The sequence below is a fragment of the Falco naumanni genome, chromosome 1, assembly GCF_017639655.2.
Source record: "Falco naumanni isolate bFalNau1 chromosome 1, bFalNau1.pat, whole genome shotgun sequence".
Lineage (NCBI taxonomy): Eukaryota > Metazoa > Chordata > Aves > Falconiformes > Falconidae > Falco > Falco naumanni.
The window spans coordinates 117,505,970-117,524,908 of record NC_054054.1 but is presented as its reverse complement, the minus strand read 5'-3'; the positions used below and the strand labels follow the sequence as shown (position 1 = coordinate 117,524,908).

At 44.7% G+C, this 18,939-nt stretch overlaps 1 protein-coding gene across 1 annotated transcript in view; it reads left to right on the top strand.

Moving 5' to 3' along the window:
* Positions 1-18,939, top strand: part of DNAH9 (dynein axonemal heavy chain 9) — a 188,722-nt gene that overhangs the window by 137,594 nt on the left and 32,189 nt on the right. Inside the window, exons 60-62 of the mRNA XM_040588011.1 lie at positions 7,328-7,521; positions 10,973-11,121; positions 14,616-14,743. Coding sequence (XP_040443945.1) covers positions 7,328-7,521; positions 10,973-11,121; positions 14,616-14,743 — 471 coding nt within the window. The remainder of the gene's footprint in view (positions 1-7,327; positions 7,522-10,972; positions 11,122-14,615; positions 14,744-18,939) is intronic.

The window sequence follows — 18,939 nt, the reverse complement described above, 5'->3', positions numbered from 1 at the left end:
TAGAAGACATTGATTATGATACTTCAATGTGCATTTATCTGCTCTCACCTAGAAGTTACCTAAGGACATTCATCTGAACTCACCAGCACTCAAATTTTATAGAAATTTTTCCAATGTCTTGCAGAAATTCTACTTGAGAACATTTTTTTCTTTTTTTTTTTTTTTCCTTTGTTAACCTGCTGGCTAACGATCTGATGGTTATCTGAAATACAGCAGAGATTTTGATCAATCAGGTATTTAAAGGTGTGCTTTGTTGGTTTGATTGCAGAGTGGAAATTGAGGTTTTCTGTATGTCTTTACAGCAGTGTCAGCCTCTGTCCTTCACTCCCAAACCACCCGTGGCATAAAGCCTGCTGTCAGCCAGTCATTTTAAATGTAAAATTTATTTCACCTTCTAAATGGAAGCTAAGGGAAGTAAATGTTTCATCAGAGATACCTGTTAGATATCAAATTATCTTTTTTAGATATTGTATATCTTCTGAAGTCCTGTTGCTTTGCCTAAAAAAACAGGAAAAAAAAGTCAGTTGCAGTGCGCTACTGTAAAGATGCTGGTGGACTGTGGACCCAGGAGTGACCGCAGAGAGGTCTGGAGGCTGAGCTCTGCTAGCAGCTAAGGGCTTGCAAGCAGCCATGCTATTTTGGACAGGGTGTACGGTACCTGGGTCTGTAGGATGCTTTTGGAAAGGTAATGAAGGCAAATGGTTTGCATCTGCCTCCTCTTTATTAGTTCTTCCTTTGCCGTAAAGGGCCTGCTGGAGCTCCTTATTTCTGTAACGTGGTAGAGCTCACAAACGTTGCCTTTGCATAGCGGTGTTGGTTCACGAGAACAGCTGTGAGGACTGCGGGCCAGGTGCTTGTCTGACTTTCAGCTGGGAATGATCTCTGGAACCCTGATGGTTACACCAAGACTTCACCTGAGGCATGTGAGTTGGCCTTTGGTGGAGGCACTCACGGTCTGTGTATCATCCCCAGTGCGTGATCACAGTGCACCAGTGGACCGCAGTATCACCAGTATCTGGAGAGGGGCATCCTCGCACAATGAACGTAGTCTGAGAGCGCCTTAGGGATGCACTTCTCACTTCACTCTGAGTTGGCCAAGGCTCTGCTGGAGTCTGGTTTGATCTCTGAGTATTGTGTTTAAAGAAGGATGAAGACCTTCTGGAGACAGGATAGAGAAGAGCAGTGAGAAGTATCAGATACCTGAAAACATCACTGTGAGAAGAGACTGAGGTGAGGGAGAAGGGAAAGTGTTATGTCTGAGGGCCTGAAGACTGAGGAGACAGGAGGGTATGACCTTCAAAAAGTGTCTTCTGAAGGGGAAAGAAATTGCTTGTCTGTACCAGTAAAGAATAAAGCAAGGTGCATCTCAAAGTACTGCAAGAAAGGTTCACACCAGACATTTGGAAGGTAGTAGTGGTGGAGGGTGGTGAAGGGCAGGCACAGGTTGCTTGTGGTGTCTGTCACAGAGGTTGTTCGAGCAGGTCGTGACCATGTGCAGGGTTATGGCAGAGGCCTGAGCACACCAGCTCTCAGATGAGAAGCTCTGCAGCTTATTTTCTCTTCTAGTCTGCTTGCCTGTTCTCAGGGTCATTCTGCTGTGGTGCCACCATGAAACCTTGGATGAGACCATCGCTGCGGGACCCCTGATTAAGGGACGAGTACATAGGTGTGTGTATATGTATGTATATCAGGATACAGAACCATGGACCTTGAGAGCCTTCCAGCAGTGACATCCTGGAACAGATGCTTCAGTTGAGCACTTCCAGTCCATGAGATGTGTTTTCTCTTTAAGTTCTGCTGTGCGTTGGTCCATGGTGGTGGCCCATCTGTGATTTATAACAGGCAAATTGAGGTAACGTTTCAGAAATACACCAGTACCAACTTTCAGCTGTCATCAGGGACCCAAGGCCACCTTCTGGTTCTGGCTGCATGCCCCCCGTTTGCTGGAGAGCATCAGAGTGAAGAGGAAAGGTGGAGAGTGTGGCTTGGCAGAGCAGCCTGGCTTTGCAAGGCCCCTTCTCAAAACCACTTGAACGACCTTTGCAGAAAATACAGGTAAAATGTCAATATGAATCTAGCTGTGAAACATCTCAGGCGAAATTATGAAAATTTGGTGGGTGGTTATAAGCAATTAGAATACAAAGATTACGACTAAATATCATTTCTGTTGCTGAGACCTTTCCTACCCGGTGGAGCTGTCTGTAAGAACGTGCTGGTAGGAAAGACCCGAGTGCTGAAGCCATTGCTTTCTGATTTATGATACAGGCTTCACTGGAAGTTTTCCAAGACCAATTGGTCTCCTCAGACCACAAGCCCAATCATAAGGTGTTTGCATTTTGTGATGCTCTAGGAAGGATGCTACAGATAAACAGGATGTTTTGGTATAGTGACTTGTCATGGCACTACACGCTTTTTAACCCCGGTCTAATTTAGACAGGAAAGAGCAAGGAGGAGTTTGAGCAGACAGGGGCATACAGGGCAGTCAGCTTGTCAGTCAGCTTTTTTGAAAGATATAAGGAGGATTAAAATAACATTTTTTTGTATTGAGAGGTGACTGAAGTTTGGCAAACCCATCACAGTTTTACCTTTGGTAGAGGTTTTTCTTGTGAGTTGAATAATTCAGGTAGTACAGCTAAACAGAAAAAACCACCTTCAGTGAATGAATAATACAAACCCAAACCTAGTATGGGAAAGATGGCAAATAATCCATCATTTTCAACATTAATTCTTCTAGTTAACAGTAGTATTCAAATGGAGTAATTCATCTGCCTGTATGTCTGCTTCCTGAATGATCCAATCTATCAACTCAAGCCAGATGCAGGTTTGACTTCACCATTCTTCCAGGAGCTGTCCTGCTCCAGCTGTGGGGATGCTGGTTTTCCTAACGACATTTGGGCCACCTGCAGAAAATGAAGGAAAGAAATTACGAATATTTGCAGAAACCCGTATAAGCAGAACTCATAGTGCATGTGGATGGTGTAAGACCTTTATAAGAGGGTGTTTGGAAGATGCACGAAGTTCCCAAGCATCAGGCATTCATACAGCTGCTTTGCTTTAACCCTGCTGCAAAAATTCACGCATGAGCTGCTTTGAAGCCTACAGCCCATGTACATGCAGTAGCAGTGACATCAGACCTTTGAAGTTTTTCTTTTCACTAAAGGCTCAGCCCATGTTGGAGGCAGCAAGCAATGAGGGGAAACTGTGTGTCACCTCGTAGCGCCCACCTGCCCGGGGCTGCTCCCTGTCCCCCCGAGCCACTGCCTCTGCAAAGACCCCCCTGCCCCCCCCCCCCCCCCCCCCCCCCGCCCTGACTCTCTGAAGGGCCGTGTGTTAAGGACACCTTGTAAGCACACCAGCACTTGCTCTGTGATGGCAACTAGGATTTCTTCCTCAAAGCCAATGGCTGATACACGTTGTATTTCCTACAGCTGTGGGGGGAAAGGGAGTACTTTGCATTTGTGAATGTGTGAAATTCACAATCTGCTGACATACCAGCTCCGGTTTAGAGCTGGTTCTGACTTAGATGAGAAGCTGTCAAAGGAAACCAAAGTGATAAAGCAAGATGTCTGTGATTGAGTGAATGAAAAATCATTTTCTCTGAGAAAACAATTATTCTTGCCTTGACGTGGTGTGAAGGGTCCTGTTTGGCTGGCAAAGTCTCTGTTTGAGATACAAACTCAAGATTCTCCTGTTTCAGCCATCAGAGATTATTATAGTGGGGGTTGCAAAGATGGGGACTGGAGTCCTCCAGCCCTTTTGATCATACTTAATTTTGATAAATGTTTTTTGTTTCTCTCAATTTCCATGACAACTCCAATTGACAAGTGTATTCTTCATTACGTTGACAACACCAGCCGTGGTGCCCAGGTTGATGTGTAGTACCCACCTGCTGTCCCGGTGCACCGTTCCTGCTTTTACTCCTGCTGCTTGGAGACAGTGATATGTTATTGTTGGTCTATGCTGCTTGGAAAATTTCACAGTGGAGGTATTGAAAAGCAATTAATATTCACAGAAAGATTACTGATTGAGATAGCTTTCACTGCACCGGCTTTTAAATAGCAGCATTATTAATATCATCACCCCTAATAAATGCAATTAAAATTGTTGACTAATGAAAATTTTAGTGTTAATTTATATAATGCAGACTTCATACTTGCAATTAGAGCTTTCTTGATTCTGCAACATGTTGTTCAGGGAGAGAGAGACCATCATCTCTGATTACATGTCTGTCATTTAGTAAGAAGAAAGCAATTTTTCAGAGTCTCCCTTGTTAACATCAGCCAAGAGACTTCTCGAAGCAACAGCAGCCAAAGTTCTGAAGTGATATTTTAAGTAAGTAACTTCAAAAGTCAACAGCATTAGGATGTTTTATATAAGCACTTGCACTGATGAATCTGCTGAATCCAGCGTTTGCCATTGTATCGTGTTCAGCTATGAGAGGTGCATCAAATATATTGATTGCTGCAAGGATGAGGTTTGGCAGATCAGAATAGCTGGCACTGCTCCTGTGAACTGGCTTCTCATGTTCTGTGCTCTGGTTTCTGGTTTGCCATAAAAAAATGGGCTATGGCACTGGGTTTGGAGCAAGTACTTCTGCCGCTGACATTTCTCCATGTTAGTGCTGATTCACACATGGCAGCAACGTCTGTTGGATCACCACTTTGCTCACAGTGTTATTCCTGAAATCCTCAGGATCCCTGGGAGTTCGGCATGGGCACGGTCGGTGCCGTATTGAGTTGGTCCATGCCGGAGCTGTGCAGTGGTGTTGCAAGCACTCTGCTCTTCCCTGCACCTTTTGGGGCGGTATTGATGAAATTGTGACCGTGGGTAAGGCTTGATTCATTGCAGAAGTATTTATAGCAGTATCTGCGAGTACTTCTCTGCCTGTAGCTCTAATTTTGGCCCTAGAGCATACGCCTTGTGAGGAAGGGTAGAAGAATTTGTCCAGCTATGAGATGACAGAGCCAAATTCTCCATGTTATCGACAGTGAATGTACAAAGGGATCCCCTGTGACAGTTGCAGGTAGAGAGGTTCAGTTTGAACGCAGTCGTTTGTTTGAGTTTTTTAAAATATCTTCTTAACCAGGAGGGCAGTACAGCTCTACAACAGGGCACCCAGAGAGGCTGAGGGGCTTCATCTCAGAGGGCAGCATGTTGGTGGGCAAAGCTGTGGCTGCCCTGCTCTAGTGCCAGCTGCAGTCGTAGCCCGAGCACGAGGCTGGACTAGACACCTCCAGAGGTTCCTTCCAGCCACTGCTTCTGCGATGCTGCGAGTGCATATTCCGCAAACGTCCTGGGTCAGCGGCACCCACTGGGACCAGCTTCACAACCTCTTTCTCTCTGCCAGCTACAGGCATTCCCACTGCTAAATATGTGAGCTTATTTGTTTATAAACCCCCTTTTTTTGACACCTTCCTTCCCTTTGTTAGCTGTCTGTGTTGAAGTACGGCTTCTGACTAAATTCAGTCTACTAGAAAAAGCAAATTTTTTCATTACTCTTGCTTTCTCATTGGGAAACCTTTCCTGTGGTTTTTAGACCAGAGTGGCCTCCAGTGTCTTCTGCCTCATTTGCAACAGCATCGCGTCCAAGGCAATCTCTCAGCACTTCTGTCAGGGCATTTGCATGACTTTCAAAACCCTGTGGCAAGCCATATTTTTTCACTTGATCTGAACAAGGTGTGACACCAGCATTTTTTAAGAAGCTTTTTCAGTTTCTTTCCACAGTGAAGCTATATGGCATGTGAGCTGGAGCCTTAATGGTGCAGAACACCTCTGCCCATCAAGAAGCTTCTGCTTCTCTCTGAGTGTGCCCTTCTGTTTCTATAGAAAATAACTCATTCACTGTCTTTTATACTTCACTTGTCTTTTCCACTTCATGTTCAACTGCTTACAGCTTCAGATTATGCAAAATGCTCTGAAGATGTTTGTTTCAGCGAGAATTTTGCTTGAAATCCAGAAGAACCTTACAAGCTGTGCGATATGTTTTGCCACTTGTATGAAAGATAATTTGGATTCTTTACTTCTCTGCATAACATTTATAGTTGCCACTTTCTAGCTACAAAATCTAGCTATGTTTTCATTGTAGTTATCATGTATTTATTGCTTTGCTCCATTGTTCTTTGGGGCATTCTTCAGCTACCTATTTCTGCTGCAGACTTGTAGCACCAAGAAGTTAATCTACGTGTGCATTTGGCGAGTACAAACCTGGGCAATTTGATTTTTACAGTAGCACAGTATGGTATGCATGCTTGTACGAAGAAAGCACCCACCCATTTGCAGTTTGCACTCCGTTTATTGAGATTTGTGGCTCCATGGTCACCATGACTGTGTGGTGAAGTCTCGAGTTGTGGTTTCAGAGTGTGTGTACCAGACTATGCAGATAGAGAGATACACACATGGGGGAATAGGGAGAGAAAAACAACTGCATGTGTGTAAAGATGAAGATAATTAACATTCTAACTGTGAAATCCCTTAAAAAAAGTGTTTTGGTGAGCATGGCTTACCTAACTCTCTGTTTATCTTTGGATACTGAGTATCCTAGATACAAAAGCACATTTTTCCATCAGTTGTGATTTTTTGCTGCACAGTTCTCTTTGTGTCTCTTGAAGTGGTAAGGACATTGTTTGCAGAGCTGCGGCTCACGGGAATGCCAGCAATGTGCTCTGCTATCAGACACGGGCTCAAAATTCCCAGCTCCCAACCAAATCAGGTATTTCTAGGATAACTGGCAGCAGCAAGTCCTTGTAACCTGAGTTTTTTCAGTTCTGGTTTCAAAAGAGGAGAGCAGATTTCTTCCTGCTTTGGGTTATGGAGAACTGCACTGGGGGCAATGCCAAATTCTTTCATCCTGTCCTGCATTGCCACTTCCAGAATCCCATGTCTCAGCACCCGTGCTGCAGGAAGAAAGCCTGGATGCCATGCGTGCCTTCACGGGCTGGGGAAGGGCATTGCAGTGATGTGGGTGCCAGTATCAGGGAAGGCTCTGTTGAATACAGCATGATTTTAGAGCTGACGTTCCGTGGATGACCTTGAGATGCATTTCAGTTCAGGAGATCTTTTGCAAGCATGAAACTACCCTCAGTCATAAGTTCCTGTGGCCTTGCACATGGGCCAGTTTGATTGCTGTTCCTGTGGCAACGTGCTGGCAACAGGGTTGGGAAAAGGTGAATGAGCAAAGGCTGGTCCTGGTGGGGCTCTGGCTGTGCTTCCCAGGCTCCAGCTACGACCCTTCTGGTGGAGCAAAACACAAACAGTCAGTACTGTTAGGAATACTGTTCAGAGACGTGTAGGGTTGCTCCTTTGAAGACCTTCCTTGATTTTTTTGCAGGCGCTCTCATCCATGGAGGAATTCAGAAATCTGGATCGGGATATTGAGGGGTCTGCAAAACGGTGGAAGAAATTTGTTGAATCGGAGTGTCCCGAAAAGGAGAAGTTCCCTCAGGAATGGAAGAACAAGTCAGCTCTGCAGCGTCTGTGCATAATGAGAGCCATTCGCCCCGACCGCATGACCTACGCTGTCAGGTAGGGATGCTGCCACTACCGCTGTGATGCTCATTAGCAGGCAGCTTTGGGTCTGTGTCCTCTAGGGAACAGGAGTAATTCAGGAATATGTTTAGCTTTATTGTAGAATGTGAGTTCTGCAAAATTATTTCCTATAAAGGAATCTGCTGAATAAGTTGCCTCTGAACTCTACAAGATAGTCAACGCATTTAACTGGAATTTCCTGCTTAGGGAGATCTAACCCCCACACCACCAACAGTGATGGAGCAGTAGATCCAGCACTGGATGGTGGGAAGCAGAGATGCCAAGTCAGAAATGAGCATCACCGTACAGGTGTTACGTGTCTGTTAGAGCCTTTCAATCATCAATACAGCTTCTAGAGTTGATTAAGGCTGATTTTGGTTAGTAGATCCTTTAGAGCTGTTCCTTAGGCACAAGAATAAAGTGTAGAAGTAAAACAAAGTCTTACAGAGGTTTTCCTTTTATTTTTTTCCTGTAAAATGAAAAATGTATGTGATGTTAGTCCTGAAAGTTGTAGTTGTAAATTATGTAGTGAAGGTAACTAGGCGAGTCTAAACCTCATGAAGGTATGCAAAAGCAATATGCTTGTTCCAGGAGAACCTAAAGGTCTTTCACTCCATTAGGACTTGTTTTTCCCTTCTCGGTCCTAGTAGCCCATGATTTGACATTTCTGCAATGTCTCTCATGCTACTGCCTCTCAAATAGTTTATATTGCTCTGCCATCTGGCATGTGCACATATATGGGTGCATGTAGCAGATTGTATTACTCGATGTATGAACTAGATTTCTGGTTGCACTTTAAAATTCACAGAAAAATGCAGACAAGATTGAGTGAAGTCTGCCTGTGGTCAGTGTTACTACATTTTATAAAAACAAATACTATAATTTATCATGATCATACCATTCTAAACCATCACCTTTTTCATTTCTAATTCTTTTAGGGCTGGGTTGTCCATGTGGTCTCTCAGCTGAAGATTGCTTTTCCTGTTGTTGTTTGGTTTGAGTAAAATAAGCTTCTGTTTTCTGAACTTTTAATGCATATTTAATTTAAGTTAAATTCATTTCTTTCAGTAAAAAGGTGGGACTCATATACATCAAAAATAACTAGAACATTAAGTTTCAACACCTTTCATATTGCTTTTTTTATGAAAAGGTAAATGAATCCAAGTTCAAAAGCTTGGCTGGATATTTTTAGGGTCTGGACGTTTCAAGCTTTTCCAGTTGCAGAAGAATATTTCAATTTGTTTTGTTTCTCATCTAGAAGTAGGTTAGAATGTAAACATGTGCAAAGAGCAACAGTTCACAGCGCCTTCCCAAAGGCCTTGTTTGTAGATGTTTGTGACTAAAATTCTTCTTGAAATACACGATAGTCAGACACTAAGCTCGAAAGGCTCAAGAAGAGCTTTTGTTTAGGGAAATCTGATATCCCCAAAGCAAATGTGAAACTATTGGTGGTAACGATGACAGCCAGAATGTGTTTGACTTCCTGGTTCCTCCTTGGTAGGATCACACTCCTCGGAGCCTTCTTCGGCCAGCAGCTTGGCTAAGATGGGCACTGTTCCCTTAGCGAAGGAATCTGCTGCTCCTGAGAGCTCCACCTCTCTGGCAAACGTGCGAGTCTGTTCATGTGTCCTTCTCACGTCTGTCAGTGAAGCCCGGTGCTCTGATGTGGGAAGGAAAAGTAGTCTTTGGATTGAGCCCTAATACAGCGAGCATTCCCGACAGCCACCACACAAAAGGCTAATGGTCACCTGGCGTCTCATTTTCCTAAGCACAAAGTTGTGCTGTGTCTGTTTGTGACCCTTCAAAAAGTTGGGGGGCTTGTAGAGCACTGGGGAGCTGCTTGCTCTGACCATGATGATGTCAGCTCGACACCCTTACTTGGTAGCTCCCATGCTTCCACATCCACGATGAGGTCAGATCAGTCCAGCTGCTACTAGCAAGGTATAACTTGGTCATGGTGAAGTCCTTCCAAGAGCACTGGTACTTCTGGCTTGAGGGATAGATCTTTGAAACCATGTGGAAGGACTAGGGTCTCTTAGTTATGACTTTTCAGACAAAGGACCTTAGGCACCTGTGGCTTCATATAACCTAGAAAAGCGGTAAGCCAGTCATTTGTCCTGCAGGGTATTTTTGCTTTTTGTTCTGTCACCATTTCTCAAATCCTACCATTTACACTGTGAACCACCCCTATGAACACCTTGTTTGGAAGACCCCAGGAGTAGGCACTCTTGCAGTCCTGTCTCGGAGGGCAGGTCTCCCTTTCCTGCATGTGGGGTCCATTTCAAAGTCTCCAAGTCACATTGGTTGTGTTTCTGAATCTCCAAGGCATCATTTCAGAGAGCTTGAGCCTTCATGTAAAAGAAGAACGTTGTGGCCTCATATCTGATGAACTTTTCAAACTTTTGTGGACTGAAGCCTTCCAGCAGTGCTTTAGCAAATCCTGACCCAGAACAGAAGTACCTACTTGAAAGAAGTACCAAACAAAGGAGAAGCTTTTTCTTTTGCAATCCCTTAGGCATTTCTATTCCAGCTGCCTTTCACTAGTCCTTCAAGGAGACTGTCAGCTCTCTTAGAGGGAATTCGGCAGCCTTATTCTGGTGTCATCTACCAGGTGAAAACTGGCTGATGTTTTTCTTCTCTGTGGTACGGAGATTTTCAAAAGGCCTGAGTCATGCATCTATGCTAGAGGAGTAACTGCTCATTCCTGGGGTTTCAATACGACATTCCTACTTTTGATTCAATGTTCACTGTGTCCTCTTTTTTTTTTTTTTTTCTTTTTTTTTTTTTTCTTCTAACTCAGTGATTTTGGAAGCTCACCCTGGGGAAATTCAGCCTGGTTGTTCTCCCTGTGCTGTATTCTGTTCAGGCAGCCGTTGTGGAGATGAATTTTTTCCTGTTCACTCAGTTGTATTTTTCCTTGTGACTCTCATGCAGAGGCTGAGCTACATGCACTAGATATTCTTGGAGCTCTTCCCTTTTATCTCTCCAGAACAAAGTAATTTTGTAAATCATGTGGACTCTTTGTGACAAATCTAAAGGAACGCTGTTTCCTCTCAAAAGCTGTATGGATTACAAAGGACATGACAGTTTTCTATACATTAACTTACTTCTCTCCTGAGATGCCTTTGTCAGCATCAAGCCAGTACTTGTATCGAACTTCTGAACACCGCACTGGGCTGGTGGGTCCCACTGCCTTCCCTTCTTGATTCCTTTCGTTTGTCAGATATTGGTGTACCACATGTCATTTTACCCCTGTAAAAAGTGCCAAGCAGTCTAGAAGCCCAGCCTGCAGGTCCTCTCTAAAATTATTTCATGCATTTTTTTTTTAATTTAGTTTCTAACTTGTTTGTAGCAGTAAAATCAAAACTAATTAATTGATTACTTGCAGGGGAATCTGTCTTTTCTGAACAATACTAGACTGGCAAAAGATTATTTTTCTTTCTGGCAGAGATTTTGTGGAAGAAAAACTTGGCAGTAAATATGTGGTAGGGAGATCCCTGGATTTTGCAACAACCTTTGAGGAATCAGGACCTGCAACCCCAATGTTTTTTATCCTATCCCCAGGAGTCGACCCACTGAAGGATGTGGAGAAACAAGGTAAATAAATCATGTCTCTAGGCAAACCACGGCATTGCTTTTTATCTTCTGCATAATTATCTTGGCATGACATTCTCGTTCAGTTTTTTCCTCATCTCTTTGTAGATAATGGAGTAATCTGTTAAAAATAGATAATTGTGAGAGGATGTGATTGTTTTTTTGTTTTTTTTTTTTCTTCTTTTTCTTAAAGGTTTACAGATTTTCATCTAAAGTTTAAATTAAACTTGTCTCTTTCCTGCATTGCCTGGATTCCCAGTTCAACCTGCTATGATTTCTGAGTTGGTCTTGTACACAACCTATAATTTACATCGCAGGTATCTAATATGCTGTCAGATAGCCTGCTTTTTGCCAGCAAAGGTTGGACCAGATGTTCCTTAAGGTCCCTTCCAACCTGGTATTCTGTGATTCTATGATAGCTAAAAATAAGCAACAGTTCCCTGAAACCGCTTGCTGGTTAGGGGCAGAGTTTCCTGGTTTTAATCCCAGCCTTCCTGAGCTGGTGTTGGTGTGGCCGTAGTGCTGTTGGTTGGCTCCAAAGCTGAAGGGGCTTCAAAGAGACCCTGTCTGAGAAGGCAGTGACTGCCCTTGTGCACCACCCGCAGCAGTCAGTGCCTGTGCCCTAAGAGTTTGCTCCGCGTCTCGGCTCCACCAGGGAAGGGTTACCATTTTCTGGCTAAACATGGGAATTACTCAAAAAAAATAGCTCTGGAAATGGGGTCACTTCTGACTGTTGAACAGAAGTTACTGCAGCCACTTCTTTCGAGACTGTTAGAACAGAAGGGCTCCATTCTTCTGGAGCAGAGGGGTCAGATGCCTTTAGGTGCTGCTCTGGGGCTGCTCCAGATTGCTGTTCCGATCATCAGATGCCTCTTGTCCTTCTCCAGCAATGTGTTCCACATATCTCCAAGACCATGACTTGTGGTCAAGCACCAATGTTCCCGGCAGTGTGGAGTATAGTACATTTAAACTGTGTGAGTTACGTATCAGACTACCCGAGTAGAGCTGCGGGCTGGATTTTAGCAGGAAGATCTCCAGACTAAACACCAGCAAAGCTGCCAACCCCAGCAGAGAAACCAGTAACAATGAATTAAGCCATCATCCAGGTGGACGGTGGAAGAACACTGGCCGGTGGATTTTTTTTTTTCCTCCTTATGATGCAACTTCTGGCTCATCCCAAAATAATGTTTGAGTCAGTCTTTACCCACATTCCCCCAGGCAGCTTCCAGAGATGTTAAAACCCAGTGCAGCCCGGCCACAGGCCAGCTCGCAGTTCTTAGTCACAGGGAATTCCTAGGCTTTGCGTTGTGTTTGGTGCTCCTGCTGCCCTGGTACCAGCTCTCATGGTGAATGGAAGGGGCCGCCCCTGAGGAAGGTCCCGTTGTGTGCCTGGCTTCCCTTCGGAGCCGCGGCGGTGATCCTGTCTCTCCCAGTGTTATTTTATTGTATGGGAAATGAAGCACTAAAATCCAGCCATGAATGGTTTAATTGGAATTGTAAAGACGAGTGTAGCTGAGCACCTGGGGTTAGTCAACCAGAAAAGTTACAGCAAGTAAAAATGAAAAAAAAAAAAAATCTAATGAAATAAAACTATTGCTTCAGTGCAGCTGCACTGGCCTTAAAGCCTGCCACACTGGGGTTTGGATTGGAGTCAGTATTCAGAATTTTCTCTGCCTTTCATAAGGTTTTATTAAAGTGTAAGTCTGGCTAGGTAATTCTTGTGAATGGGAGATGGCTTCTTCCAGATGCTGCTTCCTCATGGGACTTTTCCTTGGCAAGATGGGGAGAACTTTGCAGCAAGCACTGCTGGGCTTGGAAAGCTTCCCCCCTTCCCGGGACACCATGACTGAGTGTTCCCTCACCTCCCCAAGCCAGCAAGGAAGGAGAAAGGCTGGCATTGCCTTTGGTGAGGCAGCCAGCGCAGACTCGCCATGTATCCCTCTGCAGTCCTGTTGCTACCTGTGAGGTGGAAATAACAACCGATACCGATTTTATTATTAATCACCTGGTTTGGGGCAGCACCCTGCCTTCTGTAAATTTGCCCCATCCCTTCTTGAGAGGGTGGGTCTTGAAGGCAGAGGAGATCAGCAGCTCTCAAAATCAGCAGCCACCAGAGATGGTGAGAAAGAAAACTGGAATCTCTAAAATTTGGGGAGAGCTGTGTCCCAGGGCGTTGCTGTAGTAAAGCTAAGCAGAGAGCCTGAGCAACTGGAAGTTTGGATGTTTGTTTTACTTAGAGCCATCTGTTTCCAATCTTGCACCAAGAGCTGAATCCCAAGTCTTGCAAGACAAATCTTTTCCTCATTTTACTATAAAACTTGCCTGCTTTTAGCAGAAATCAGGAATTAAGGGTGCATGGTCCACATGAAGGCGAATCTGCATGCAGAGATAAATGTAGGCAATCCCAAGGGATCAGCACGTGGGGATAAGTGTATTGACTCCCCGGCTGAGCCAAACGCATCCCCCTGTGATGCATGGAGCCAGCGTGGCTGTCGGGCTGCTCCACTCCGGCAGCACAAACTGGGGCTCATCTTCTGGGCAGCACACAGCAGAGATCGCTTGCTCCAGGCACCTGCTTCTCCTGTGAGATGAGGAGCAACTGACATCCTCCGTCTTCGGGTGACAGGTTCAGAAAATAAAGCAAGAGATCTTTAGCTGTGATCACCTAAAGGGTCTGAGGCATTGGAATGCTACAGAGAAATCGGGGGAGTCCGAAGGAGTATCACAGGCTAAATGAAGCAGCACTAAACGGCTGCCATCCTTCCTCCAGAGTGGGATAGTGAACGCCGTGGGGTTTGGGGTTCGCACCCTGCCCTGTGCAGAGGCGGATGCAGGAGGGGCTGTAGGAGATGCTCTGCAGCAGCCCTGGGAGCACCACATCCCACCGGCTCTGCCACAGCCCATCACCGTGGCCTTCCCACAGGCATGGTGGTGCACCCAGAGGCAATTCCACACCTGCTGAAGGCTGTGACGATCCACGTGAGATTTGGAGGGCTGGCTGATCCCTAGACCCAAGGCACCTGGGAGGCCACAGGAGGCTCTCACAGATCTTATTTCAGCTGCTGAACGGGTTCCTGGCCCTACTGCTGGCTCCAGAACGCAGCACAGGGTGCATTTCCCCACCGAACAATGTCTTGTTCAAAGCCTATTTAATCAGCAGGAAATGATTTTAATTTTCTATCACCGTAAAATATGTTTATACACAAGGTTGCAGGGGAATAATGTTCTTTAAACAAGAGGCACTTTGTAATAATGTACCTTTGTGTTGATGCTGCTCTGTAATTAAAAGTAGTTTGGAAGAAGCCACTGCTGTGTTCAGTGCTTTGGCAAGGAGTGTGTGAGAGACAAGATAACTGTTATAAGAAGTGTGATAGCTCTTCTGCAAGGGTTTTTGATAAGACTGAACTCTGCCTGGCGGCTGCTGTGTGAGCTCAGCTGTGCCGCGGGCCGTTCTGGGTAAAAGTGCTGAACATCTTTTTTTACTTTTTTTCTTTTAGGGAAGAAACTTGGTTATACATTTAACAACAGGAACTTCCACAATGTTTCCCTTGGACAAGGGCAAGAGGTAGTTGCCGAACAAGCTCTGGATCTAGCTGCGAAGGAGGGTCACTGGGTCATCCTTCAGGTACGGTGTCTCTGGGCACGGTCCCGGTGCCCTCCCAGGTTACCTGGTGCTGGCCGTCCCAGCAAGGGCAGCCTCTTGTCCCTGCCTGGTGGGAGACGGCACAAGGTGCCACCTGCGTGTCCAAAGCAGCCACCTGCTAACGGGATTTTGCTGCTATCTCTTGCTTTTATTGGGCGTTGTCGTTTTGGTGTTCTCGCGCTTTGAGCCTCCTGTAGGGTGTGTAGTTGTAGGGAGTCTGCTGAGGGAAGGTCATCCTACACTTTCCCATCCTTTTATTTGCTTCATGAATAAATAAGGAACTTTGTTCTTAAGAGCTGTTAGACTAGTTCCCTTACTACTGCTCAAAACTTCCCAGTTGTTTAAATGAGCAATGAGAACGTGCACCGTAGCAAAGGCAGAAGCTATCTGCAGTGCTGCCGGTTGCTTTATGCATCCCAAACCAGGTAAATGTTTAAAGCTCTTATCACAGCTCAGCAAAATGTTTCAGAAGCTTTTAGGACGTGAAGGGAGCTCTGTCTTTGTCAAGTGCTCTCTGGAGCCACTTATTCACTGAGTGCTTGGGTTTGCTAATATGCAGTCAGTGATGCCAGCTCTCATTACAGGTCTCGGAAACCCCTCTGATTTCCTTGATGTGTATTTTATAAATGTTTATTATTACTGAATTGTTTGGATAAAATTAGGTTAAGACAAAGCTTTGAGTCCTGATCTGAGCCTTCAGGCTGGATTTTGAATTTAAATTAAATGTCATTGACATTTTGATCTTAATTTTTGCTTTTTTTTGCAAGCTCCCTCTAAGGTAGACAGACAATGGTGAGCTTTTCAAGAGCTTTTAATACAGATGGCTGCAGTACCATCATCTGCCTTTGAGATGTGAAGAAAATATGCAGCTTTTTGAGACACATTCTATTTGGTAATGCAAAACGAAAGGGTTCTTTTCTACATTGATGGTTAGATCCTGTAAAGGATCTATTGGCAATGTCAGCTTCAGTATCTGTTGCTTCAGTGCTAGCAGATGAGTACTGGGGGCCTGAAGTATTTTTATTTCAACCATTCACATCTTCTCCGGCAGTCAGAGCAATCAGCATGAGGTCTCAGCAGACACTGAAGGTTAAATCAGAAGAGCTGCAGAAATTATACTTATATGAAAGAACAATTTTGGTGGTTGTGCTAACTGGTTTTCCAGCAACACCTGCCAAGGGTGACCATCGCTGGTGGCACAGAGCAGGCAGGTTCCCCTGTGAGCTTAGCGAGAAGCTCGATTCAGCTGGCTGCTGGCAGGTTTTGATGCAAACCATGGGGCAAACTCAGCGGTCACATGAGTGGCCATTAGGACAGGCTGCCTGGTGCCACTGTTGGGTCTCCTCAGGGTCAGTCAGTCATCTGGGATTTTCTCCAGTGTCGTCACAAAACTGGTAAAACTTTACACATGTAAATATTCTAGTTCTGTGTTGCGCTTGGTTTGGAATAAGGCAATACAGGCAAGACTGATGCAACAACACAGAGATGAGAGCTCCTTCTTCCTTTGTTTTTTATAGTCATAGACCTTCTGAGCAATCCAGGCAGTCAGGGTCCCGTTAGGAGCTGGAGTCATGCCTTGGTGGCACTTGGTGGCTCGGGATGGAGCTGGAAGCACACAGCAGGTGTTGGAGGCAGGCAGTACCCTTTCTCTCTGGGATAGGCATGTGATGGGACAGGTGATGGAACTTAATTGTCACCCAGACTGGCCAAGCTGCTCAGCTCCAGAACCTGCCTTGTATCTCACGTTGCATTCCTGTCTCCTTCCAAGGGCTGGAGCTTCATGTAGCAGGAGTGGGAGAGCAGCCTGAGGGACCAGACAAGTGTCCCCAGCATTGGCAGACAAGATTTCCCTGGTCAAACAAAACTCTTATGGCGCATCCACCTGAAATGCAATGGCTCTTTGGATAAGCTATTACAAGACTGGACAAAGCATTTTCACAAGGCTGAAATTCTGACTTGTAAAATCGGTACCAAACTCATCACAGCAGGAGTCAGTGGGTAAGAGTCCCACAGAAGGTTCCCTTGTCATTTCAGTCATAGGTGGATCACAGCAAATATTCACCATATGGCAGTTTATTTGGCAAGATCTTTCCTGCAAGGCTTTTGATGACAAATACCTTGCAAACAGTTTCAGGAGTGGTTTTAGGTCATTCGCACAGGATCTGTATTGACACAGACAACTCAATTTACAAAAATGTCCCAGGATTTGTGGATCATTGCATTAATAATGGAGGACAGAACAGATCTGAAGACGCATTCCGGATAGTTTTACCCAGGTTAATCAAACTCACTGTTTGGATGCTGCATGCCACCCATAGGACAGTTTTACTCAGGCTTCCCATTTGCTTTTCAGCAGACAAAAAGCAGTTGTTAGGTTCATGTCTGGATTTAGCTATCCTCTGAACAACTCCTCAGCTCCAGTGGAGCAGAGCTCCCTTTCCATTCATTGAATTTGCTGTCTGATATCAACTCATGCAGATGTCCTCCAAGACAAACATTAGCTATGATCACCTAGATGGCTTTTACGTATATAGTTCACTACTGGTCCTTGATTGGAACCAGAAATAATGATAGTCAAGTACTTTGAGCAATAATGAGTTGGGGAATTAGGTTTTTTGGAATGGGTTGTTAAGGGATATTGAAATGGTTGGGAAGTCCTTATTGGATTACAGGAGCAGAATCACTATTGTGTTGGGAAGGGCTGCTGTCCTGGGACCAATTTCTTCCCAACTGTATTGACCAGCCAGTGTTGCCTTCTGACATCGTAGCATCGTAGGAGGCAAGATAAAGAAAATAGCATCCATGTCCCCTGGGAACTTGAACGTTTTTTAGCTCTCTCTCAGAATGGAGATTTTCATGAATGACTGATTTTATAAGAAAGAACAGAAGAAAGCAACCCAATCGTTCATTCCCATGGAAAGAAAATCGCTCTCACACTGGCAGAGCCTGAGCAGTTGCAGCTTCCTGCTCCTCTAGCATCAGCATTGTTCCTGCCTTGTAGCTTCAGCTTTGCTGAGCCATCACGGTGCCCATGCTGATACTATTTGATGACACAGATGATGAGAGAATGAAGTCCACAGATAAAATTGTTCTCTGCAAATACAGATGGTCCAATAGCAAAATAGGGGCCCCCTATGGCAAATGTGCAGTTGTCTGAAGGAGAACTTGTTACCTGAGAGCTGCACAGACAAACCCCGGCACAAGCCCAGCAGCTGCTTTTATCTAAATACTTGGCATTGAAGAATGGAGGATGATCTTTGTGCTCAACAATAATCAATTTGATATCAGGTTCAGCTTCTCAGTCTCTTTAGAAATGGTTCATAGGTTTGGAGGGGTTTAAACCAGATTTTTCTGGCCATGATAAAGGCACAGAATTTGGGTCTGATACTTTCAGTTTAGGTGGGTACACCGTCTAACTACTTGGCACTGAGCTTCCAACGTCAACTCTCAGATGTAGTTTGAAGCGCTAGTGACAGCTGGTGGGAAGGGGTCTGCTGTGGAGGCAGGACAACAGTGAAACAACAGCTTGAAAGGCTGAAGAAAGTTTGACATATATTTAGATTTTTATGTTTTCACAAAATCACATTTTCTCACGACCCTTTTTGGTGCCAGGAGGGATTTGGACCTGCGGCCATCACAATCAACACATGATGTTTATCAGCCTAATAGCAAAGAAAGAGTGATATTTTTTTTTACATATTTACAGGTGCATGTTTGAGTGAACTGATGCAGGGAAAAGTTCAAACATTAGATATTCCCAATTTAATTGTAGTCTTCATCCATTAGCCAAAATGTCACTTTCCTCTCTTTGCAATTAAGTTAATTTAATTCTTGAGCATCTTTCCATTTTCATAGGTTGTTGCTTCACTGGGTCAGCTTCATGTACTAAATTGGATAGCAGTGAGCTCCTAGAGCAAAACTGTAAGAGATTCAGACATTGGCAGAGCCCTTCTTGTTGCATCGTAAATACAATGGAGCCTTTTTCTGTGCATTTCGTGAGACCTAGCTACAAGCAAAAGAGCTATATTGTCCATTCAAGGCACATGCAAGTATTTGGCGCTAAGCCTCTGCTTCAGTAAAGAAAAGACTAATTTTCCTTCCAGCCACAGTATCTTTTTATTCCTGGAAATATATATAAAAGAAGGAATGCCCACTCTGCCTCCAGTTCTCCATGATTT